This window comes from Phycodurus eques, chromosome 11 (genome assembly GCF_024500275.1).
Source record: "Phycodurus eques isolate BA_2022a chromosome 11, UOR_Pequ_1.1, whole genome shotgun sequence".
NCBI classification, from domain to species: Eukaryota; Metazoa; Chordata; class Actinopteri; order Syngnathiformes; family Syngnathidae; genus Phycodurus; species Phycodurus eques.
The window spans coordinates 18,485,720-18,513,121 of record NC_084535.1 but is presented as its reverse complement, the minus strand read 5'-3'; the positions used below and the strand labels follow the sequence as shown (position 1 = coordinate 18,513,121).

The window sequence follows — 27,402 nt, the reverse complement described above, 5'->3', positions numbered from 1 at the left end:
ACTAATACGAATGGTAACCAAAGAGCCCAGAATAACCCCCCAAAAATTTAATGTGAAGGACATGGTCCATCAGTGTCAGATCACACTGTCAGTCATTGTCATGGCAAATGACCAAAAAAGAGACCACTGGTAAAAGCAAATCACAAAAAAAGACAGACTTGAATTTTCCATAATGCATACTGACTAGTTACAACATTTCTGGGAGATTGTTCTTTGGACTGATGAGACAAAAATTGGAACTCTTTGCCAAGGCACATTATCTTCACTGATGCAAAAATGAGGCATACCATAAAATGAACACTGTCCCTACTGTGCAACATGGAAGAGGCTTGATTATCAAGCCATGCTGCAGCGCAATGTGCTGCCTAATTTCAGAAAGCTTAGTCTCAGTTACAGGTCATGGGTCTCCCAACAGAATAATGATCTAAAACACACAGCTAAAAAAAGGGGCTAAAAGCATTAACACTGGACTATTCCAATGTGGCCTTCTGTGAGCAATGATCTAAATAGTACTGAACATCTGTGAAAGGAGCTGAAACACACTGTCTGGAGAAGACAACCTTCAAACCTGAAACGACCGGAGCACTTTGCTCACGAGGAGTGGGTCAAAATTCCTGTTGACAGGTGTAAAAGTCTCATTGACAGTTACAGAAATCATTTGATTGCAGTGATTGCCTCAAAAGGATGTGCAACAAAATAATATAGGCGGTATGGCACGTGTCAAACTCAAGGCTCGCAGGCCAAATCCAGCCCGGCATATCATTTTATGGGGCCCGTGAAAGCAAATCAGGTGCAACTTCCATGATTCTTGCTAAAAATTTTACCAAACTTTCAAGCACCTTTTGCTTACCAAACCCCTCTTTACAGTAACTTGAACAATAGCTGAACAAACTATTATCCTTTAATTTTGATTTCAAAACTAGTTATCCATCAATTTGTTGTGTCTATGTACAACCCCAATTCCAATGAAGTTGGGACCTTGTATTAAACATAAATAAAAACAGAATACAATGTTTTGCAAATCATGTTAAACCTATATTTAATTGAATACACTACAAATACAAGATATTTAATGTTCAAACTGATAAAAATTAAATTTTATGGCTGCCACACGTTCCAGAAAAGCTGGGACAGGGTTTACCACTGTGTTACATCAACTTTTCTTTTAACAGCATTCAAATAAACATTTGGGAACTGAGGATACTAATTGTTGAAGCTTTGTAGGTGGAATTATTTCGAATTCTTGCTTGATGTACAGCTTCAGCTGTTCAACAGTCCGGGGTCTCCGTTGTGGTATTTTACGCTTCATAATGCGCCATACAATTTCAATGGGAGACACGTCTGGACTGCAGCCAGGCCAGTGTAGTACACGCACTCTTTTACGACGAAGCCACGCTGTTGTAACACGTGCAGAATGTGGTTTGGCATTGTCTTGCTGAAATAAGCAGGGGCGTCCATGAAAAAGACGTTGCTTGGATGGCAGCATATGTTTCTCCAAAAACTGTATGTACCTTTCAGCATTAATGGTGCCTTCACAGATATGTAAGTTACCCATGCAATAACACAGCCCCATACAATCACAGATGCTGGCTTTTGAACTTTGCGTCCATAACAGTCCGGATGGTTCTTTTCCTCTTTGACCAGGAGGACACGACGTCCACAATTTCCAAAAACAATTTGAAATGTGAACTCGTCGGACCACAGAACACTTTTAAACTTTGCATCAGTCCATCTTAGATGAGCTCGGGCCCAGAGAAGCCGGCGGCGTTTCTGGGTGCACTTATGGATGTACCCACCTTTTGATGATATTATGGACCGTAGATGATGAAATCCCTTGCAATTGAACATTGAGGAACATTGTCCTTAAACTCTTCGACTATTTTCTCACGCACTTGCTCACAAAGAGGTGAACCTCGCCCCATGCTGGCCACTCATGCCAGCATCTGCACAGTATACATTCCTCGAAGTCTCGGCGCCCTTTGCACAATGGTCATTGCACCGGACTATTGCTATATTAGTCATTCAAACTGCTCTAAGTGCTAGAGGACTGTGCATCTTTTTGCACAATTGTAAAAAAAAATAATAATAATAATAATTTACCGGCATTACCAGATAACTAGCAACCCTTTATTGCTCAGTGACTGTTTTTGTCAATGTCTTTAAATCTCAAAAGTGTTCTCTGTCAATTGACTGTCTGTTGTTGTAGGAGAGCGGCTCCAACTACCGCAGACAAATTCCTTGTGTGTTTTTTGGTCATACTTGGCAAAAAAAAAATTTCTGATCTTTGCTTGTGAATGACTGAGCAATTCAGGGAAGCTCCTTTTAAACCCAATCATGGCACCCACCTGTTCCCAACTAGCCTGTTCACCTGTGAGATGTTCCAAACAGGTGTTTGATGAGCATTCCTCAACTTTCTCAGTCTTTTTTACCACCTGTCCCAGCTTTTTTGGAACGTGTTGCAGCCATAAAATTCTAAGTTTATGATTATTTGCTAAAAACAAAGTTTATCAGTTTGAACATTAAATATCTTGTCTTTGTAGTGTATTCTTAAATATAGGTTGACCATGATTTGCAAATCATTGTATTCTGTTTTTATTTATGTTTAACACAACGCCCCAACTTCATTGGAATTGGGATTGTAATAATATGAGGAGGCGCTTAAACATTTATATTTTTTAAAGGAGCTGAGAGAAACTGTAACTACAATGTGGCCCACAATAAAAGTGAGTTTGACACCCTTGCGGTATGGGGTCTTAATGTTCCACATTTCACTAACAAGATGATTTTATGTATTTTACGCGAAAGAAAATGAAACTGACAGTCATTTTCAATAACATCAATAAATTTTGAAGCAATTGCTAAATAACTAATTGTCTTTGGAATGTCCGTTATTCATCGCCAAAATCGACTCGTCGGTGTGACGAGGCAGAAATGGAGACCAAATTCACTGCACAGCCAGTGTAGAAAAGGGAATGTACTATTAAGTGGCAGTATTAATATTTTATGTATTGTCACTGTCGGATAGAATCCCCCCACCTCAAAAATGACAACTTTTTAGGGGAAAAAAAACGACTGGAGACACTGCACAGGACAAAAGGAATGTACTATAATATCAGGGTACATCAATAAAATTGAATAAATATGTTGAAATTTAGGCGGCACGGTGGACGACTGATTAGCACATCTGCCTCACAGTTCTGAGGCCCGGGATTCTAATTCCGGCCCCGCCTGTGTGGAATTTGCATGTTCTCCTTGTGCCTGCGTGGGTTTTCTCCGGGCACTCCGGTTTCCTCCTACATCCCAAAAACATGCATGGTAGTTTGATCGAGGACTCTAAATAGCCCTTAAGTGTGAATGTGTGCGCGAATGGTTGCTTGTTTATATGTGCCCTGCGATTGGCTGGTGACCAGGGTGTACCCCACCTCTCGCCCAAAGATTGCTGGGATAGGCTCCAGGACGGCCGCGACCCTAGTGAGGATTAGTGGAACGGAAGATGACTGAATGGAATGAATGAATGTTGAAATTTACTGAGATGACATAAATAAATTGTGCAACTGAAGCCTGCAGATGACTAAAGATGTGATTTATTAGCTGGAAAATGCCATAGCCTGAAGCCTCACAGAGCTCCACTACGAATTTGAGAATAATAAATCATATCTATGGTCATCTGCAGGCTTCTGTTGGACAATTTACTTGGGTATGTCATCTCAATAAATCAGAATAAATACATTCTAATTTATTGAGCTGTACCTGTAAAGTGGCAGTATTATTTTATATATCGTAGCTGTCGGGGGAAAATCACCTCACGTCCAAAATGACAACTTCTCAGAACATTAAAAAAAAAAAAAAAAAAAGACAGCTTGCTTGAGTTTCTAAACGCCATTTTGTTCAAGTTGGTATTATACCTTACATTGCTGTCATCTTTCGTTGCACTCTCATATGCACAACAGCTATCTCACAATAGATAGAACACAATAGCTATATGACCACAAAATTATGTTCAATTGCTAATTTAATATGCTGAAAAATTGCACATTTATTTCGGTGACATCCATTAAAATGATACAAACTTTGCAGGCGAGTGCCACATGATTGCAAGCCTCATGAACCCAAGCAATCATATACAGTATGTGGCTTAATGTCCCAAAACTGTCACCAATCATCATCAAAATTTACAGACATCTCTACTTATTGCTCAACCTATGAAAATATTACAACGATCGGCCCAATAATTTGGATTTTATGGACGTTAAGGTTTTTCCTTTCCATATGTGCTCACTATAAAGAAAAAGCTCAGCGTCGCTTTATGTCAGAAAACCTTCGTCAATCATCACTCAAAATTTATGTGAACATCTTTACTGATGCTCCCTTCCACCTCTGAAAATATCAGAATGATAGCCCAAATATGGATTTTATAGACATTACACGCGTTCCTTTTTCATAAGTGATCGTCTATGGCAGGGGTGTCAAACTAATTTTTGTCACGGGCCAGATTGTAGTCATGACTTCCTTTTGACGGCTGTTCTGACTGTGAACCCATATAAATGAATTATTACCTTAAATATTTATATGTACACACCATATTGATGGATAACTATTTTTGAAATCAGAAGCTTATATAAATGTTTTCAACTATTACATTTCTTTTAAAAGGGTGATTGGTAACAAAGAAATGCTTGCAATAGCGCAACAACATTAAAAGTGAAGACAATTTACAATTTAGATATTTTCGCAAGAAACATGAAATCGACGCACATTTGCTGTCCTGGGCCACATAAAATGGTGTGACGGGCCAGATCTGGTCACCAGGCCATGAGTTTGACACCTGTGGTCTATGGAAAGGAAAACACTTAGCGAGATCCAATCCAAGATTTACCATTTACTTCACAGTTTTTGTATAAAATAAATAAATAAATACATTTAAAAAAACAATTATGGCCACATTAAATCAATCAAAATATGGTACTTTCAAAACAATATGTTAATCTTCAATATTTGGTTGGGAATCCCTTTGCTTTAATCACTGCCTCGATGCGCCGTGGCATTGAGACAATCAGCCTGTGGCAGTGCCTGGGAGTTATGGAAGGTCAGACTTCCTTGATGCTTGCTGTCAGTTCGTCTTTGTTTTTGGGTCTGGTGCCCCTCCCTCATTTTCCTCTTGATAATACCCCATAAATTCTCAATGGGGTTTAGATCCGGCAAGTTGGCTGGCCAGTCAAGCACTGTGATAGCATGGGCATCAAACCAGGTTTTGGTGCTTCTGGCGGTATGGGCAGGAGCCAGGTCTGCTGGAAGATGAAATCTGCATCTCCATACAGATCTTCAGCGGAAGGAATTATGAAGTCCTCCAAAACATTCTGGTAGACTGTTCCTGTGACCTTGGATTTAAGAAAGCAGAGTTTACCAACACCTGCACTGGACATTGCACCCTAAATCATGACTGACTGTGAATATTTCACACTGGAACTTAAGCAGCTTGGGTTCTGTTCTTCTCCAGTCTTTCTCCAAACCCTTGGACCTTGATTCCCGAATGAAAGGCACACTTTACTTTAATTGGAAAAGGGGACCTAGGACCACTGGCCAACAATCCAGTCCTCCTTCTCCTTGGCCCAGTTGAGACATTTCCTACGTTGACTCAGAAGTGGCTTGACGAGAGGAACCCAACAGTTGTAGGGCATCTCCTGGATACGTCTGAATGTGGTGGTTTTTGACGCTGTGACTCCCGCCTCATTCTACTCTTTCTGGATCTCTGCTAGATTCTTGAATCTTCTCTGTTTGATAAGCCGCTGAAGCCCACAATCATCTATTTTGCTGGTGCACCTTCTCCTGCCACATTTTGTCCTTCCACTAGTCTTTCCATTGATATGCTTGGACACAGCACTCTGTGAACAGCCAGCCTCCTTCGCTATGAACCTTTATGGCTTATCCATTCTATCGAGGGTATCAATGATGGTCTTCTGGTCAGTTGTCAAGTCTGCAGTCTTCTCCATATTGAAGCCAACTGAGACAACTGAACCAAACCGAAGCAATGTAATGACACCTGGGGAAACCTGTGCAGGGGCTTTTAGTTTAGTCGATGATCAGTATGTACCACTCAGTTTAAAACATTTATGGCCTGCAAATTATAGGCTTATTTCTTCACAGTATTCTAATTTTTCGAATTCCTGATTTCATGGGTTTTATGAGCTGGAAGCCCAAATTATATAAAAATAAACAAATAAATACTTGAAATTGTTTAAATTGTGGGACCTGAATCTATAATTTATGAAAGTTTGACTTTTCGAATGGAATTATGGAAATAAACCTTTACATGATATTCAAAATTTTTGGAAAGGGTCTGTATGTAGAAATGAATCTGCAAGCACTTACGTGGCACTTACGTGGTGGGATGACTTGGCTGCATTCGTTCCTCAACGATCGATTTAAAAAAAAAAAAACATGCTTATTAAAATGTTTCACTATCACTATTTTCACTCAGTGTTTTCAAAAACAAAACAAACAAAAAAAACAGAGACGTTCAATATACTGTAGGGTGACGTGTCCAAATGTGGGTGGGCCAAAATCTGGCTGAAAAAATCTAATATTTCATCAGAAAACAAGTCTTAATTTACTACTGTGTCTATTTTGGGTAATTTTAAAAGACATCATTTGTAAGTCCAGAGCTATGGAATAAGTGCTAATGTTCACAGGAGGCTACGTCCGTTAAGTTAAGGGTACCATCTTTTTTTCCCCCCAGGCCTGTTTCATTAGTTAGTTTTCAAAAATGATTATGTTGAACCACACTTCAAAAGCAATGGCTAATTTTCAGTGGTTAATTTTCTGTATTTAAAAAAAAAATATATATTTATTTTTTTAGTTTTAAGTTATTTCAGTTTAAGTTTTTTGGGATAAACAGAGTGATACCCACAATTATGTCCATGTGTGTATGCCATAATAGGTAGGATACAACACAGATACCATACCAGGTATCCAGATTTGTCGAGTCAAAGCAAGAGAAGATTTGGAATGGTTTGTAAAACAAACAAGTTTGAGCCAGCGATATTAGATTTCAGTCGGTCAGGAAGCAAAACCAGTTAATGTGACAATCATCTTGTGCTATTGGCGCCTTCCTTTCTTTCCAACCATCACCAACAGTTTTCATTCTAACCACTACCTCAAACCTGTTGTTGATGATAGGTTATGAAAAGTAGAATAAGATGGAATGACACCAACAGCAAAAGAAGTAACTCCACTATCTTGAGAACACAATGCAGTGCAGTAGCTGTCACCAACTCAAGACGAGAGTCAGAGCCTTGGATGCTGTACTGATGCATGAAAAAGGTAGAGATAAGATGATCATTTAAGAGGACCAGCAAGAGAAATGACAACCGTATTGCTGGGACACAAGTTTCTCGCCTCGTCATGGCCAATATTAGTCTGGGTGTGAAATCCAGCAGCACATCAATGTTTTATTGGTCTTTGTAAAACAAGCCGAAAGAGATCTTAGAAGCAGGGGAAGGAAAAGGGGGGTTGATGGAAGCGGGAAAGTCACACTGTTCGACTTTATGTGGCATCCTGGTGTTTGATGGTTCACTTTGTTACTCGATCAGCAAAGTATCACAATGTGTGAAAGTGGTCCCCCCACCACGGAGCAACGGTGGTTCCCAGTCAAAAAGAAGCCAGAGTGATGCTGCTCCCCCACTAAAAAAAACAGTGGTTGCTATTTCAAACAACACTCGGTGAGGGTGTCTAATCACCCAACTGCCACCCTCTCTAATAATGCACTGGCTTCTCCACTAATTATCTTTGAAACTAGGCCTCTGAAACAGTAGAAAATAAACTGCTGTGCTAAAACTAATGAGGGAACACCACAGAGGTAAGGGTTAGTCCAAATTGGGCATTCATGCATGTAAATACCAAACAATTCTGCAAAAACACCAGCAACAAATGCAAATGTTAGTGGGTAAAGTTACAGCTGATGTTCTCAAATACAAATGTTGTGAACAGTGGATCTCAGCGTGTGTGTTTTGAGCCATTTCATTTGCCTGGTCCTCATTCTTGGAGAGATATGATCTGCATCCTGTTCCTTTCGCCACATCCTATTGAACTTTGCTCCTTCAGAACCATCTACCTGACAGGAACTTATCACACACTACAACTTCCTGTAGAACACTATCAGGATGAGCAGACACATAATGAATTATTTTAGAGAAGACAAAAACAAATCAAATGTATCCACAGGGAGAACAGACCAAACAAAAACTATAAAGGGCATCATCTTAAACAGAGAATCTAGATTACATATTCCTTCATAAAATGTGAGACTCCACTTGGACTCTCACTTTTTAACCTGTATATATGTGCAACTTGGTGTGTCTGAACCTGTATCCATTCAAAATCTTATTTTAAATGGCATACTGGACTATTGCGCAACGGTTGGTGAAGGTATAAAAGCTTCCTTTATTCATATGTAATAGTACGCAGGATTGTTAACGGTTAATGAAGGTATGGAAACATTCAACAATCTATTTGTTATCACTGATTGTTAGATTCTAGTCCATTTTTTCTGCCTTAATCTTTGCTGTCTCACCTAGTCTTACCAACATATCTGTGCCCCCTCCTGAGTGGTGGCTGGAAGGTAGATTAAGACCTGTAGCTGCATGATGAGAGTGAGACGCTAACTACTGCTGGCTCCTGAAGATGCCTGTCTTCAGATTAGACTAAAACACCAGTCGCTAATTAAATCTGCATCTCAAATTCCAAGCTTTGAGTACAGAATCTAAACTGCCTTCGCAGTGGAACAAAGGTGCAAAGTGGCCCTCTCATACATTCATCTATTAGGCTTTTTTTCCCCTTCTTTTTTTTGCAGGATTTTTTTTCTTTCTTAAATAAAATTTTGCTCACACAAACTTTAAGCCTATGAAAACAAGGAAGACATGAATTAGTCTTTTGGGCCTTGAACACAGGTGGTTAATATAGAAAAGAGGGGGTTGAGATGGCATATTATAGTTTGAAAAACTGCTGCCACACTCTCCAGCTGCAATTCATGAAATGGGTGTCAAGGCAAACAGCCAGGGGACACTAAAAGAGGATCTTGGTTGATCTTTCCATGGCTTTATTCCAAACAATAACATTGTATGTCTTTAAACCTTTACTATTACAAATGCTTATGTTACTGCAGTCAATTTTAAAAGCTGCAAAAAAATATAAACATGCAATAAATTAAGCATTGTTCTTGAGACCACATCTCGAATCTCCAAGTATTTCAATGTGACAAGACTAGTAAATCAAATGTTAAACATCTATTTTATGTCAATTTACGTGAATGGCATTACATAGTGTCTACTATGCAGGTTGTTTATTTGAGCTGCCGTGGAACACTCACCCCTATGACACAATAATGTATACAGGCTGTTAGTGGGTTAAAGAGGGTTAAGATGCAGATGAAATACTAGCATGTTAATGTCTTTGAAGAGTAAATCACTGAGTTGCTGTGCTGCCCAAAGGTCTTGTCCCGCACGCGCGAGATGCCCCAAATCCATCTCAGGTCACCTCACTGTTTGACAAGTTTTATCTCAGGCATATGAAAAAAACACACACACACACACACACACACACAATTACTATAAGGAAACCTCTGCAGCCTACCCTTTGACACTAACGGGCTAATCACGTGTATAACTGAAAAGTTGATAATCGTGTTTGCATGGAGCCTAGTGTCTCAGGAGCATGTCTTTAAACAGAATGCAACAAGTGCAGCTGTAATGGCCAATGTAGTTTGACTATCAATTTATAGTTAAATTTTACAAGTAATTAGCATTTCATAAAATCCATTGCAAAAACCCAAACAAATAAACCAAAAAACTGTTCAATAGTCAACTCTGACTTAGTTCCATGTAGTGTTTAGTCTAAAATTTTAACTATCAGGTTCACTGGTGATAAGGTACACTTTAGCCAGCTGGACTATCATAACAGCAGCCCTTTCAGCCATTGATAAGGTGCTAAATGGTATTATAGGTGATATCTAGGCACCAGGCTTTTGACCTCCTGATCAGCAAAACAAGATCACTGGACACGGAAGAAAATCTCTGGCTCAGCAAATTGCTGTTTTAAATTCACGAGTAAAATTCCAACCAGATTAAGTATCATGGCGAGATTTTGGTGGAATAAACAAGAGGTTTTGTGCTGGGATGTTTTGGCTACCAGTGAGATTACCTGCTATGTGGTCTCCCTTGAGCTGAGTCTTAAGCAACCACGGTCTCTCTAACTGGAACCATGGGCCAACAACTTGAAAATGACAAACATGTTTACACCACAAGATCTTGGTTCTGTCAAAACAATTTTCCATACCGCTTACCCTATTCAATGACAATTATTTACTTCAAGGATAAATACAATTTTGCAAGATCAGTCTGAAAACTATATAACGGCTCCTATCCTACAATGAATGGCTCTGTTAAAATACAATTAATCAGCAGCCACCACAAAGGTGTTGAGACAAAATTAACAAAATCTCAAATCACTGCACTTGGGATGCTTCAGGCCTTAAACAAAGATAAGCCATTCAAAATATTTTTTCCAACCACAATAATGAGGAATGTAGTACTCTTGAAGGAATTAATAGCACTAATAATAACTTACATTTTTACTGTATGTCAAACAACATACGTATTGTAGTGATGGTACAAATAGATTACATGATAACCACCACCTTAGCGTGTTGTGTGCTCATCTTAAGTGTGACACTCAAAGTTCAACAAGGTATCGATAAAACTGTAGTATGCTCATTCACTTCGACAGAGATCGAAAATATTGGACGTTTCACTTTGGAGAGTATGCAGCTAACTGCTTTTGTAGGTGAAGGTCAGTGCAGGTGGAGTTAGTCATGCACGGGTCGTCCTTCGTGGGGTAATGAGCAGGTCTCAGCAAATGAGTGTAGCAGAGGTGGTGAGGGCAGATCAAATTGCACTCCGTGAGAAAGAATGCTCCCTCAGGTCATAAATCAGACATGGGGCAGAATTTCACGCCTCAAGAGCTCAGCAGGCCTGTTTACACTGACGTAAGTGGCACTCAATAGACTGCCACTAATGCCCAGCCAGTCAATTCACTCATAGAGAAACTGCACGTTTTCCCTTATGTATTGGGTACACCCCATCTCTGAAGCATACTCTAAATTAAGAAGATGTCTGTGTAATTTGGGCTTCCAATTACAGCCTACACTGCTACTCTCCTGGTCCATTTAGTTCAGACTGATTATTTCACACAATGCCTTTGAAAGCAGGGTGATTTGGGAGTTCAAGAGTTTTATTGTACTTCACTAAAGTAATAAATTATGCCCACACAAATCTTGGACTCAGAATAAATATCAACAGAGGGGTTCTGTTTAAGATCAGTCTGAAAGGACAACCAACCCAGGAAAACAAAATGTGAGCCATAAATTTGAACACAATTTCCTCCGGCCGACCTACCAAATGAGGAGACCCACAAAAAACACAAGCAAGGTGTCCGGCACATAATTCATGGGGCATGTGCAAGCATTCATCAGCTGCATAGAGACAGATACCAATATCTTTTTAGGACTGTTAACTGCCCTTCTGTTGTAAGGTCACGTAAAAACAAACACACAGTCCAAACTGCTTTTAAACAGAATTGTTTTAGTAGTTAAGTAGTAAAAGACCTTTCTATTACCGTATAGTGCAAATTTAAACATAATCTTGATTGGAAAACACAAAGGTAAGTAATAAGAGAAAGAAAACAAATGAATGACTTAGGAGCCACTTAGTGTGTGTTTGTGCGTCTTACTATGCGTGTTCTCGTTCTTATGGGAGGTCCTGTGCGTAAGAAGCTTAAAGGTGCTCATCTAAATAAACATTCAATGCCCGTCAATAGAACTTGTGAGGTCAACTTGTTTCGGGACTGTAAGGATCACACTTATTTGTACAGTAACGGGGAACACCGCTTGATCCAGACAAAATAAAGTAGAAGTGGACTAAGTCGAGAAGGCCCCTGATTTGAAGACAAAATGTCTTCTTACTCTTTGAACTGGGATGGTGACGTTAGTGTGGTGTTTGATTGATTCGTCGGCTCTACTAACATATCCATCGTTCTGGTTGATTCCAACCCCACTGACCAATTAATTTTCCCCACCCAAGGCCTATCAGGTCTCAACGGGAAATCATGACTGTGAAACCCACCGTGGGCTAATCCAGGGAAAACAAAACAGTGCTTCACCATTTTCTACAACACAAACGGCAGGCATGCTACTTTGCAAAACCACATTTCTTGTTAAAAAAAGCTTTCGGTGGTGAACAGTGTTTCTGGTTTATTTAATTAAAATTATATTGCTGCGATACACAAGCTCACCTGTTATTAGGGTAGATAGTTTTATCAATTTAACGTTTAACATTACACTGGTAGTTCACTCCATTTTGCATTTTTTGTATACTTACTGTTAAGAAAATGAGATGTGTGAGGTGCATCAGGGACGCGACTTTGATTATGGGGGTGCCACATGCACGAACGATCGTGCATGGGTGGGGATGGATTCATGAGGTCCGCAGATATATCTAAGTCACCAGTGGTTATCACCAGCTCATACTGTATTTAATCATGTTGGCTTTTGCCACACCAGCCAAGTGACAATGCTCCAGTCACGCACGGATCGCTTGAAAGACTGTCATTGCGCCTCACTTAAAGTGAATTAATGAAATAAGCCGGTTTGACTGGCGGCGACTAAAGTCGGCTGTGTTTACACCAACTGGCAGACAGCCCTTTCGATGACATACGCCACCTGCGCACGTCTACAAGATTAAGACAACCTGGTCTAACCAGGCCCCTCGCAGAGTTACCCCACACGGCACGACGGATTTGCACTAGTCATGCAAAAAGAGCCCCTAGTGTCTTCAGGTCCCAAACGCTTGAGTGTTGTTAAAAGGAAAGGGGATGTAACACAGTGGTAAAAACATGCCGCCCCAGCTGTTTTTTGGAACGTGTTGCAGGTTATCAAATTCAAAATGAATGAATATTTGCAAAAGGACAACGTTTCAGTTTGAACATTAAGTATCTAGTCTTTGTTGTGTATTCAATTGAATACAGGTTCAAAAGGATTTGCCAATCGTATTCTGTTTAACACAACATCCTAACTTTGTTGGAGTTGTGATTTGTAGATTAATGTAAATGTGGACAACATTACTTGTAGCCCTCTGTTATTGAAAGAAAACCCCACAGTGGTCACTAAAATAACTTAAAACTGACAAAAGTAATTTAAAAAATACTGAAAATAAACCAATACAAGTCAGACATTGCTTGTGAATTGCTATTCAACAAGATATGTATTCTAATTAGCCTCAAAGGTATGTTCAAACTTATAATAATCGACAAGCATGTTAAAGGTAAAGGCTAAAGGTCTATCGCCAAGCAGTTTGATGTTCCTGTAACATTAGTTGGACATATTATTCAGAAGTTTAAGGTCCACCGTTCTGGAGCCAACCTCCCAGAAAGTGGCCACAAGACAAAAATGGATGACAAATTGAGGAGACAGATAATATAAATGGTAAAGCAAGAGGCTAGAACAACCTCCAAAGAAATTCAAGGTAAACTCAAAGGTTAAGGTACATACAAATCATAAAAAAAGAAAGCCTGGAATTTTCCATAATGCATACTGACAAGCCACAAAGCTTCATGGGAGATTGTCTTTTGGACAGATGAGACTTTCTCACCGCAGGAACTTCCTTAGCTACACTGGTAGGTTTTCCCCACCCAAAAAAAATTTAATTATCAGGATACGGAAGGTTTCCCCTGGATTATTTCATTCCTCCTGGTGGACGGGGTCTTCCAAGAGCGACCAGGAACTCTTTGAGGGGGCGGGCTGTGTTGACGAACGCTGATTGGGTGACAGACCTCTGTTGGCGATTACTTTTTCCATTCACAGAGCTGCCATTGTGTGGTGTTATGCAAGGCTAAAAATAAGATAATTAAAAAACATTGAAAAGTAAAACTTCCAAACACCGATCTTTATGTTTTCCTGCTGAGCCGCACTTGTTGGACAAGGAGCAGGTTGGACAAATTCTGTGCTCGGCGAGCTTCTGTCGCCAGGCCAAAGCCGGGCTCGGCGGCAAACCGCAGCGGCGGACTCGGTGGTGAAGTCCGCCGCCACTGGCTCAGTGGCGAGATCCGCCGCCCCGGCGGCAAGGTCCACCGCTGGATGACTCGGTCTCACTACAGAGTGGAGGTCCGAGCCCAAATGGGCGTGTGCATCTTCCTCGGCCGGGCCAGAGGAGAGGACGGACCACTGGCGCGAGGCTGGCCGGCGGGGACACTCTGATGGTCCAATCCAGTCAATCGTGGGGGGAAAAACAAAATTAAAAAAACTTCCCAGGCAGGAGCTACTCCAGCCTGCCAAAAAATGCCGTGTTTGCCATTGTGCAAGACAAGGAAATGAAGCCTGGCTTTTTATCTGTGTTTATCTATTTGCAATGTTCATTTTTTTTTTAATGCAAAAACATTGACAGACACCAAATACTTCACTCTGTTGTATTTAAAAACTGACAAAAAGAGCTGTCCATGAAGTAATGTATTTGTTATTTATTTATTGAACATTACCAAGGTTAGGTATTTGCAATGCTAATCTGGCTACAGACAGCTGAGTCAAAATAGAAGCAAATACATATACAAACTCAGAAATCTCGTTTGCGCATCAAAAAACACATTGAAAAGCAAAATTACAAATGAGATTTACTGCGGACACGGTCGCGAAGACGGAAACGTATGTGACATACCGCGCTTACGTCACCGATTTGTGGACGGGGAAGTGAATCAGAATGCGACGGCTAATTGAGAAGAGAGAGAGAGAAAAAAGAAATGGTGAAAGTGTGGTAGGATTTCATATTGCGATGCAAGGGGAGCACCCTTCTAACACGGACCTTTCTCTCCACAGAGTATGACGCCGCATCGTGGGACCCGAGAGACAGCGGTGAAGTTGACATAGCCCAAATCAGTGAGGTTAATGTTAGTATACTTCAGTAACAACGCTAGCGCTGCGTGCTGCGGAGTATCTCTTTTAATTATGAGTACCACAGAATGTGTTTTTTTTTTTTTTTACCATGACAAGGACATTATAACGCAACCATAACGGTACATACAGTGTACTTTTAGGTCAGTGTAATCACTGTGTGACATATGGCCAGTACCATCTGATGATCTGTAAGTGGCAACACTTCAAGTCAACGAGGTAAAAAAAACATGGTCAGAGAGCAATAAGTGTAAGATGGATCATCATCATGCACCCAAACAGAGGAGGGTTTTGGTGAAGGGAGATTAAGAAAATATTTTTCTCTCTAGGTTTCTTCATTTTAGTTTGAACAAACTGAACTCTTCCAAAACTTGTAGTAGTACAAAAAAGATTTGTCTTATTCCTAGTCAGCTGGTCTAAGCTCATAAATGCACAGCCATGAACCTAATGTCTTAATATGTCACAAAATGCTAAAATGATAGGTGTTTAAGAAGATGCACAAAGGCTGTTAATCCTTTAAAAAAATTAAAAAAATAATAATGCCTTATCTTTTATGTTCAATTTCATCCATTCATTTTCTGCACCGCTTATCCTCACAAGGGTCGCGGGCGTGCTGGAGCCTATCTCAGCTATCTTTGGGCGAGAGGCGGGGTACACCCTGAACTAGTCGCCAGCCAATCGCAGGGCACATATAAACAATAAAACATTCACACTCGCATTCACACCTACGGGCAATTTAGAGTCTTCAATCAACCTGCCATGCATGTTTTTGGGATGTGGGAGGAAACCGGAGTACCCGGAGAAAACCCACGCAGGGACGGGGGAGAACATGCAAACTTCACACAGGCGGGGCTGGGATTTGAACACCGGTCCTCAGAACTGTGAGGCAGATGTGCTAACCAGTCGTACACCATGCCGCCTTCGTAGCCTCCATTATTTTAAATAATTTTTCAAAAGTAAATTAAAAATCATTTGAATTCAAGAAATAAAAACTGTTGGTTATATAAAAAAGGAAACTAATTAGTCATACGTTATGAAGTGAAAGGTCTTATTTTCTCTTTTGTATTCAAATTTTTTCTTTAATCAAGCAAAAATATAGTTTATTCAAATGATTGGTAAATAGAATTTTCAGTAGGATACTCGAGTACTAAAATATTCATTAGGTGCAGCCCGACATTCAACTACCCCATTATATTGTCAAATTTTTATTGTATAATCTTTGCTTCGGGTCCCTGTGCGATTAAGCTGCAAAAAAATTACTCCTCAAAATTGGAAAGTGGTTCCTTAAATTAAGAAATGATTAGCAAAAATGCTCCTTAAAGAAAAAAAATATTTTCAGCCTTGTGTGTGTGTGTGTTGCTGAAGTGCTTGGTGCTGGCTAATTAGAAAAACAGTAGGGCAGGTTATCGTTTCATAAATACAATGGACACGAGACTTTTTTTTCCCGGACTTGATAAATTTTCATTGTTGTGGTAACACTCGGCGCGCCGCTCACGACGCAGTGAGCCACTGGCGGAACGGCTTGGGCTCCGTAGATGCAAACAACTGGGACATTTTAGGTAAAGTTAACTATTTATTATGTTCGCTAGCCTCTGGTCTAACTAGCTCGTGTGCTACGGAGCTAAACAGTTCACTCTGGCTCGCTTGATTGTTGTAACATCATGTAAAACAGGTCACTAACTCTCGGTCCGTGTCTGGACCCAGAAGCAGTCCCAAATGGACCCACAATATAGCCAAAAAAGAAACGTTATGATTCAAGGCATGTGGGATGCTTCTATTTTAAGCACCGAAACATATTTCAGGCTTTACGGTAGTGATGAATTGTACCGACCCATCAAATGTGAGTTCTGCGACCCTTTCAGCCAATCAAATCTGATTAAATTTTATTTTTTTTCAAGGTTAGTGGTGAGAGACAGAGAGAGAGAGAGAGAATCTAAGTTAAACGGGGAAAGATCAGAAAATGAGTGGGAAGTTCCCACTAGGAGCTCTTATTAAAGGTGTGTATAGTATGAAATGTAATTATGAACCAAAACAAAGGTTTTGAACAAGTTAAGTTAAGTTAAGATTTCATCCATTTTCTGTACCGCTTTTCCTCACTAGGGTCACGGGTGGGCTGGAGCCTATCCCAGATATCTTCGGGGCAGAGGCGGGGTACACCTTGAACTGGTCGCCAGAAAATCACAGGGCACATATAAACAACCAACCATTCGTACTCACATTCACATTCACACCTACGGACTGTGTAAGGCTTCAGGAAATAGTGGAATTTGTGGAAATAATATAATAAAATAATAAAACTCCCTACCTCAAAGTCTGTCTGCAGCCAGGTTGGCGCTGCAAATGAGAATCAGTTCTCAATTTCCTCACCTGGATAAAGGGTTAGATTTTAAAGGTATCAAACATATTTGAAATTTAGATCGATATCAAATATTACATTAATTTGAAAGCTTGAAATACCAGCATTTTTTGGATCCAGTAGGTGTCAATATTGAGCAACATAATTCTCATTTGCTTAAACTACTCCGAACTAATAAGTGTGATGTAAACAAACCAGCGGCACGGTTGCCGACTGATTAGAGCCTCACAGTTCTGAGGACCGGGGTTCAGTCCCTGGCCCCGCCTGTGTGGAGTTTGCATGTTCTCCCCGTGCCTGCGTGGGTTTTCTCCAGGCACTCCGGTTTCCTCCCACATCCCAAAAACATGCATGGTAGGTTAATTGAAGTTTAAATTGCACATATGTGTGAATGTGAGTGCGAATGGTTGTTTGTTTGTATGTGCCCTGCGATTGGCTGGCAACCAGTTCAGGGTGTACCCCGCCTCCTGCCCGATGTTAGCTGGGATAGGCTCCAGCACGCCCGCGACCCGAGTGAGGAGAAGCGGCTCAGAAAATGGATGGATGGAAACAAACCACATGGTCCACAGGAACCTTTTGCTAACAGGAACTCCTGCTACCAGGAACGCAAAGTTCCTGGGCTGGCTGGTGAAAAGGCCCTATACAGTATGTCGAAGGAGCTGGAACATGCAATCTGGGGAAGGTACCCTTCAAACCTGAGACAACTGGAGCAGTTTGCTCAAGAGTAGGGGGCCAAAATACCTGTTGACAGGTGCAGAAGTATCATTGACAGTGATTGAATTGATTGCTGTGACTGCCTGAAAAGGTTGTACAACAATTCAAAAGAAATCTAATTTTCAGTACATTTTTATTTACTATTGCTTTTGTCAGTTTCAAGGTATTTCAGTGACAATTGTGGGTTTTTCTTTCATTATCAGAGGGGTACCAAAATGTTGTCCGTGTGTAAGTAAGCTAAGTTGTACTGTAGTTAGAACCATGATATAAAGCCAATCTAGATGAATGGTCCAAGATTGAGACATCATGATTTGAGGTCCAAAGAACTTTGGGCCGGGAGACATACTGGGGTTGAGAGGACTCTTATCCACAGCCTTCCCATTTGCACTATCAGGTTTTCCCAGTGGGCTTTTCACTGATAACGCAGCCTCGTGATAACAATTGCCCAGGTTCCAACTATGCTGGGTCATCTACAGTAAATGCCATTAGCTACCTCATTACTCCACTGGCTACTGGCCTAGCAAAAGCACAGTGGCACATCAAGCAGGTACCAGTTATCATTACTACCTTATGACCACCAATGAACTCATCCCAGACTACTGTCTACAGGAGCCAGACCATCACAATGACATGTGGAGAACAGAGAGCAGTCGATCCGCCAAGAAAAGACAAACAGTAGAATACAAAGACGTTTACGGATGATTTGAAATATTCAGACTCTAGTTTCGTTTATATTGAAAAAATAAGAACGCCTTTACTAATTTCAACTTTTTCATTACATTTCCAAAAAAGCAAAAACTAAGTTACTAAAAGTAAGGTTGTCATACATATTTGTTTTGGTCAGCCTAAAAAACTAATAAGAAAAACATATTTTAAAGTACAGTAGAGCAATTACTGTAGCAAAAGTATTTAATATTTTACTGAATATGGCTAACTGCAAGGCATAATACCCAATTCGGATTTTTTGTTAAATGAGTGCCGCCCCGCACAGAATGCCGCCCTGGGTGGTTGCCCATATCAGAATGCGCCCCTGCCCCTTGCATAGGTCTTGTCATGACGCATTTGTTGAGATTTCAACAATTTTTTTGCAACCGGAAGCCAACCTTTTTTTACATTTATGAGTTTTAAACCATCATCTTTTTATCCCTGACTGTTTTCTGCTGGTTCAGCCGCCATTGCCGTTTTGTAACGTGTCTATTTTGTCGGACAACTGTGATGTTTGTCGACTTTTGATGACGTATGGGTCGGATGCACACCCCGTGAGCATCCTTTGCGTTGGATACATATCCGAATGATATCCACATATGAAAGAGGCCTGGGTCAGATGTGAAATTAAAAAAAATTATTCTACTGTTCACACGGACATGAAAAAAAATTAAGATGTCACATTGGTACCAAAAAAAAAAAAAAAAAACATTCGGAATTGACCTGCATTGTAAACAGACTATGGTGTACAATAGCTACTACTGCATTGGCAACAAGAGAGGGTTCTTTTCTTAATTGGATTGCCATTAGACACTGTCCACTACTACTAAATACGTTTTTGTTCATGTTTTAAATTAGAAGTTAAACTAATCTGTGTTTTACTTGAGAATATTATAATAATAAATAGGTGAAGTGTGAATAGTTGTACATCATTACTTAGTTATCCAAACATGCTGTAGCTATATAATAAACTATTTAGATATATTTTGCTTTACCTGGTTCCTCCAAAGAGGATGATTCGATCTCCAACCATGCAGCAGCATTGTCGTCTCCGTGGACATGGGCCTTTTCCCTTGGGCTTTACTTTTGTCCATAAAAAGGCTTCTATATAGTAGAAATGTGAAACATAGATTGATGATGATGTTGAACGTCATGGGATACAAAAGATACATACAGTATTAACATGTTACACATACAAACCTTCTGACTGATCTGTCATTGCTTTGTGCGCTAGAGCTAGCATGAAGATTTTACTTACTTTAATGCAAATTCAAAATGTACTTAGATGTCAGTATATAAAACAAATATGACCAAGCATATCCAAAAGTCAGCCTTTTCAATTTACCTAAGGACAGAACAATAATTCTCGTGAGAATTACGACATCCGTGTGGATTTAATTCCGATATTGTACAAATTGCAAAACTGTTTCTCCTTTCAGTACCAACATGTCCAACATTATTATAAGCTCAATAATAAATAAAGGTTTACATTAATATTTTTGATATACAAAAGTGAGAGCAATGTTCATAAATTTGTTTACTTTGAGGATAGTTGTGGTTAAGAGACAATATGAATAAATCAAAAAATTTCCATAGATACATTATATAATTTTGTTTGAAGTATGTTTTTATTAAATATTTTAATATATTTAATATTTTACCCCGAAGCTGCCCACAAACATTTTATCATCCTGGTACATAAAGACGAAATAAATCCTGGGGGAGATTCTGCTTTGAGAGATACAACTCTAAGCAAAACATCAAATTAGTTTATTGCACTGAGTAGCTTCACATAAAGCGCATTATCAAAACTCAACACTGAAATAAAAACAAAGTTTCTGCCGTTCATTCTACAGGTAATTCCACGTCCTGCTTAGGAACAAACACAAGAAGACAAGATCACATACACCTAACATGGATTTAAACACGCGTACGTTATCCATTGACAATGTTGAAGCTGCGTCTGTTCTTCCATTTCCAGCGGATTTAAATAGTTCACAAAGCCCTGTTCAAATGCCAGGCTTTAGGTTGGTTAATAAAATAAATAAATAAAAAATAAGACCAAGATATATCATTTCAAAACTTGTGTGACATATAACCTAAACAACTCAATTGAAAAACAAAGACATTTTAAGGGAGGAAAATTTAAAAAAATTATCATAAATATAGACACCCTAAAACTAATACTTTGTAGCAACAGGGTTTTCTTTGGGGTGATATGGCGCAGAGGTTAAGTGTACGCCCTGAAACCCGAGGGTAACCGGTTCATATCCCTGTTGTGGTGGTCCGAAGGCCCGTAGGTGCAGAATGGCCTAAACATACCTTCTGGAATTGTGGCCAAAAAGTTCAACCTTGGTTTCATTGGACCATAACGCATTTTCTCAAATGTGTTTTTGCAAAATGGAGTAGGACTTGGAGATTCCTCTTTGTAAAATCGTCTTTCGTCTTGTCAGACTACCCCCATAACCCAGACATATGAAGATGACAGGACATTGTTGACCCATATATTAAACAGCCAGTACTTCCTGCATCTCCTTTAATGTTGCTGTTAGCCTCTTGGCAGCCTCCCTGACCGGTTTTGTTCTCATCACTTTTGGAGGTGTGACCAGTTCTTGGATTTTTTGTGCCATATTTTCTCCCCTTAATGATGATTAAATTTGACAGCTCGCTGAGATAGTGTTTCCTTACCTAGATGCTCTGTAATCAACCACAGGTTTTTAGGTCATTGAAGGTATTATTTTTAAACCTGTACATGTGTGTGTCCAGTGGAAAAGCAGCGGGCGGGGTTGACTAATCTTATTAATTGATTTATTTTTATTAATGTAAAGCACTTTGGGTTGCATTCTTTTTTGGTATGAAAAGCACAAATAAAGCTTGATTTGATTTGTTTTAACTGTGTTCCATGGTATATTTAATGACTTGGAAATTCTTTGCACCCTTCTCCTGACTGATTCCTTTGAACGATGAGATCCTTCTGATGTAGTAGAAGCTCTCTGTGGACAATGGCTTGTGCGCTAAGAAGATCTCACCATTATTTGGGGTTAAGCACCTACACTTTAAATGGTTGCAGGTGTGCTGACTCCCACTTGACATTGGTTTGACTGTGATGGGTTCATTTTGAATACAGCCACATACCTACATATGAGGGTGAGATTTTTTTTCCGCCCCTCAATTGAGTTGTACAGGTTATTGATTACATTAGTGGTGGAAAATATTAACTCCGATATCAGTCTAAAAAGGCAGTGAGATATACTGTATAATAATTGTATATGATCGCTGCACCTACTTTTAGCTTATTAACCTTTTATTCACCATGTGCTATGATGTAATGTTACGTAATTTTGTAACTATATCACATTGCGCATGTGTACAGTGGGGCCAAAAAGTATTTAGTCAGCCACCAATTGTGCAAGTTCTCCCACTTAAAAAGTTGAGAGAGGCCTGTAATTTTCATCATAGGTATACCTCACCTATGAGAGACAAAATGAGAAAGAAAAAAAAAAAATCCAGAAAATCAAATGTTTTGATTTTTAATGAATTAATAGGTCCATGGCACCTGTTGGAACTCGTTATCAGTATAAAAAGACACCTGCCCAAAACCTCAAACAGTCACACTCCAAACTCCACTATGGCCAAGAGCTGTCAAAGGACAGCAGAAACCACCAAACTCCACTATGGCCAAGAGATGTCAAAGAACACCAGAAACAAAATTGTAAACCTTCACCAGGCTAGGAAGACTGAATCTGGAATAGGTAAGCAGCTTGGTGTGAAGAAATCAACTATGGGAGCAATTATTAGAAAATGGAAGACATACAAGACCACTGATAATGTCCCTCGATCTGGGGCTCAGCGCCAGATCTCACCCCGTGGGGTCAAAATTAATACAAGAACAGTGAACAAAAATCCCACAACCACACGGGGAGACCTAGTGAAGAGCTGGGTCCAATATAACGAAGTATGACACTAACTGACTGACAAAGCTTAAAATATCATGGTATCTTGATGCTTGATCTCAACTTTTGCCTACTGTTGTTGACTTAACTTAGGTTTACAAGTTATGACAAGAGTTCTGCCAACTTGGATTTTCTTCTTGACCTAATTAGGATAATTATGTAAGGCTAACGAAGAAATTCTGGTTTCAATGCCATGTATTTCTGCCTTCACCAAATGCAGATATTCTTGTTGAATATAAAAAATACAATTATTTCTTCAATGCTATGTTTTCCTAAATTCACCACACACAGATATTCTTGTTGAATAATCATACAATTCCTACTCCAGTGAGTTAAAAATTTACCTATATGAATAAAAGAAAATTTATGTTATTATAATTAGATTTTAAAAATGCTCAATAAGTAGATTTTGAATAAAACAAGGCACAACTGAATGTTATCTGAAATCTTATTTATTTTGTTTAACAGTGCTTCAAGTACATTTCAGAATGTCATGGGTCGTCAGGTCAATTTTCTGTAAAATTTCTTTTTTTGGGGGGGTGCTTTGAGCGCCACAGCACAGATGTTAAAATTGAAGTCCAGAACCAATAAAGAAAAACTAAGTATGTGGGGAAAAACAAAAAGTGTCCAGCTACATATCGTAGCTCATGCACATACCTTGAGCCGAACTTAACCAGTTGTACATAGAATAGTGCCGCAAATGATTGGCCGTGTCCCCAGACACTGATGTTTTACATGGGCATAACTATGATAAAAGTTCTTCGAAATTTCACCAATGAACAGTGAGCTAACTGTTAAAACACCAGTTCTGTGCTGCATGTGAAGTGGGCAACACTTCGACAAAGCTTTTATAATACTGCATGACAGAATCTCAACATATATTGTCAACAACATACATTCCTCTGACTAAAATTGGCATTTTTAATAATGATTTATCCACTTAACCTTCACATTGTCCAATCAGGTCAAAATGATCCACTCTTTTTTTACTGTTCCCTCCTCCCTCCCTCTTTCCTTCCCTCATTCTTTCCCTTCATCCGCTCTCTTCCATCCCTTTTCCCCCTCCATCCTTTTTTCTTCCTCTCCTCCCTCCCTTCCTTTTCCCTTCCTACCTCCCTCCTTTCCTTCATCCTCCCTGTACTTCCTTCTTCGTTCTTCGTTCCTTGACCGAAGGACAACAGGAGGAGAACATTTCCATCCATCCATTTTCTGAGCAGCTTATCCTCACTCGGGTCGCAGGAGTTGCTGGAGCCTATCCCAGCTATCAACGGGTAGGAGGCGGGGTACACCCTGAACTGGTTGCCAGCCAATCGCAGGGCACATATAAACAAACAACCATTCGCACTCACATTCACACCTATGGGCAATTTAGAGTCTTCAATCAACCTACCATGCATTATTTGGGGATGTGGAAGGAAACCGGAGTAGCCGGAGAAAACCCACGCAGGCACGCGGAGAACATGCAAACTCCACACAGGTGGGGCTGGGAATCGAACCCTGGTCCTCAGAACTGTGAGGCAGACGCTCTAACCAGTCCCTCCACCGTGCCGCGAGGAGAACATTTGATTTAATACAAATACAATTTTCCATCACCTACTCATCCTTATGCCAGTTGAAACAGGTGAAGTTTTTTTTTTTTTTTATGCATACATACATTAGTTTTTCTTGAACAATAATGAATTTTTACATTTCAAACACTAAATATGCAACTCTAGGAAACTGGCAAATGATTATATCAGAAGCAAAGGGGTTTTGACCACAGTTTTGTTTACGAATCAAATGCCCTTGAACAGGCTAAAGAACAGGTTAAAGTCATGTCTGACTTCCCCATTAACAGTCACAGCAATAGCTTTGTTTTCAGAGACCTTATGCGCTTGTGAGCATCGAGAGCCACCGAGCTAAAAAAAAGATGGCCTGAATTGCTTCAAAGATATGCCTCATCTGCTTTGAAGAATCAATGCTGAGGGCATACAGAAGGCTGAAGAGGTATGCCAAGGCCGTAGAGAGGTCTGGAATGTTATGTAGCACGATGTCCCCTTCCAACACACCTGCCTGGTCTCGCAGAGATGTACTGGCATTGTCATCTTTTCGGATGGCAACAGATGCACCGTTCAGCACTGGTTCCAAAATATCAGTGTCCTGAAGAGAAGTAACAGATGCATTATTCGGCGCTAAGAAAAACTAAAGACAAAATACATTTCTACTGATTTGAACTGAAACTTCCATACCATGCTGGTCATTTGACTCATGGAGGTTTTAAAAAGGAAAAGCATCTTTTTCTTTTATTAATGACACAGTTGCTTTCACCCACCAACCTTGTGATTAGTTTTGTACAAAAGTATTTTCTACTACCGAACAGCCACCAACAATGCCCAGCTGCTTCTCAGCAGAAAAAAGGTACCAAGAGTTATAGAGAACTGCAATCCTCACCATAAAATTATGTGGACTGCAGTGAGGAGGTGTATATTTCCATTTTTGAAAAACTCATCCTTTAAAACATTTCATGGGAATTCGTTTTACTTTTAGTTGCTTTACTTTTAGTTTTACTTGCATTACTTTTTCTGTACTTACCAAGCACTTCACGAAAACCTTTGTTGCAACTCAAAGGAAAATGGACAGGCCTCTCAGTGCTGCTGTCTTTCGGTGGGACCTGATGTTGGATACCTAAAGAGTATTCAGTGGAAGACCAGCATTTCAATTAGTATGGTAACGTAGTGTACTTTATACACAATACAAATTCAGAACTGCGTGTGACGTCATTGTGTCCTGTTCTGCGCATGCGGGGCACTTTTGGGTCGTATGAGGTTCAAACAGGAGATCACTTACAAGTCTCAATTAATTGGAAATGTGAACAAACTCACAAAAAACTCCTAATTGAGCATTAAACCCTGCTGTCTCAACATAGCCTTATTTACATCCCTGTCATATAATTTGCGCACGTCTGCCATACACCGACCCATGAAGGCATCTGCATGACGACGCCTGCCTGCACCTGCATAGTTTACATGGACGGGTTTGTTTGTTGGTCAATGTTAACATCATATCTCCAAACAAGGATAACATTAAACCCATTACAAAACGACTAATAAGCTAATAAGATTTACTACGGCAGACGTGCAGTAAAAAAGCCAGTCTGAGATACTGCCATTTAGGTGATGAAAGTCTGTATATGAATTTCAGACATGATTAACATTAAACAGTATCAAACATTACTTTTTGCAGGGCTCGAACGAACTTGGTCGCTGCTTTGAAATAAAACCTTAGCATAGAAGTAGGTGAAGGGCTGGAAATGTCTTAGTTGGCTTACCTGCTAGGGCAAAATGGTTGTCCACTCCCACTTCTGTCCAGAAAAAGTTCGAACGCTACAGTCCAACTGCAGACCAGGGGAAAATCCGTAATGGTTGAAACAATTCAGTTCACATCCAACTGTCCACGTTTGGTCAAGTTTTCAGACCATGTGCGCATACGCACTTCGGTAATGGTAGGGGTTTTCCCACTGGTTCCTGACTTAACTCATATCTACGCAAAGGTCGATAATATTCGTTGTGCTATTAAGAAAATCTTAGTTAGGACAACTGAGAGAAATTTGTTGGGCAGACAAGTTTTTGTAGGTCGTAAGAAGCATTTCAAGGTCCTGGAGTGGCATAGCCAGTCTCCAGATCTCAACCCTATAGAAACTCTTTGGAGGGAGTTGAAAGTCTGTGTTGCCCAGCGACAGCCCCAAAACATCACTGCTCTTGAGGAGATCTGCATGGAGGAATGGGCCAAAATACCAGCAACAGTGTGTGAAAACCTTATGAAGACTTACAGAAAACATTTGACCTCTGTCATTGCCATCAAAGAGTATATAACAAAGTATTGAGATGAACTTAAGTTTATGACCAAATACTTATTTTCCACCATAATTTGCTAATAAGTTCTTTAAAAATCAGACAATGTGCTTTTCTGGATTTATTTTCCTCATTTTGTCTCTCATAGGTGAGGTTTACCTATAATGAAAATTACAGGCATTTCTCATATTTTTAGGTGGGATAACATGCGCAATTGGTGCCTGACTAAATACTTTTTTGCCCCACCGTATGTATTTATATTTGTTTTTATTTTGCTTTGTTTTACTCTGCTATCTGTAGACAGATCCACATTGTAAATGAGAATCTGTTCTCAGTTGCCCTACCTGGATAAATAAAGGTTCAATAAACGGGGCGGCATGGCTCAACTGGTGGAGTGGTCGTCTTCCTACCCGAAGGTTGTGGGTTATACCCTCAGCCCTAGAGACCATGTTGAAATGTCCTTGAGCAAAATACTGAACCCCCAGTTGCTGCTGATGCTGTGTCATCAGTAAGTGAATAAGGAGTCACTGTTAAAGCAATTTGAGTACCTTAAAGGTGGAAAAGAGATACAAGTGAAAGCCCATTTAACATTAACAAAGAATGAATGAAATAAAAAGTTTAAAAAACTGATTTATCTTCACAATAATATGGAATTTGAACATGAGTGAGACGAGTTAATATCTACTGTAAGGATGCAAATGTCGTCAAACAAGTGTAGCCAACAGCATCTCTATGGCACCAGGCCTTGAAGACCTGCTTAATTTGGATTGCAACTGCAGTGGTGCCATCTAGCGGCACAAGATTAAATGCTATGACTGCCTCTGCACATTTGTAATTCAGCCTAGAAAGGCCTTTTAT

The 27,402-nt window shown here is 39.9% G+C and overlaps 1 protein-coding gene across 4 annotated transcripts in view; it reads right to left on the bottom strand.

The window, feature by feature from the left end:
- Window positions 1-27,402, bottom strand: part of klhdc3 (kelch domain containing 3) — a 55,898-nt gene that overhangs the window by 12,967 nt on the left and 15,529 nt on the right. For 2 of the 4 annotated variants that reach the window (XM_061690231.1, XM_061690232.1), the window contains exon 9: window positions 19,757-19,865. In XM_061690231.1, coding sequence (XP_061546215.1) covers window positions 19,757-19,865 — 109 coding nt within the window. Of the gene's footprint in view, window positions 1-19,756; window positions 19,866-23,150; window positions 24,854-25,285; window positions 25,379-26,099; window positions 26,462-27,402 lie in introns of those variants that run through there. The other 2 variants (XM_061690234.1, XM_061690233.1) reach the window with 2 other exon arrangements.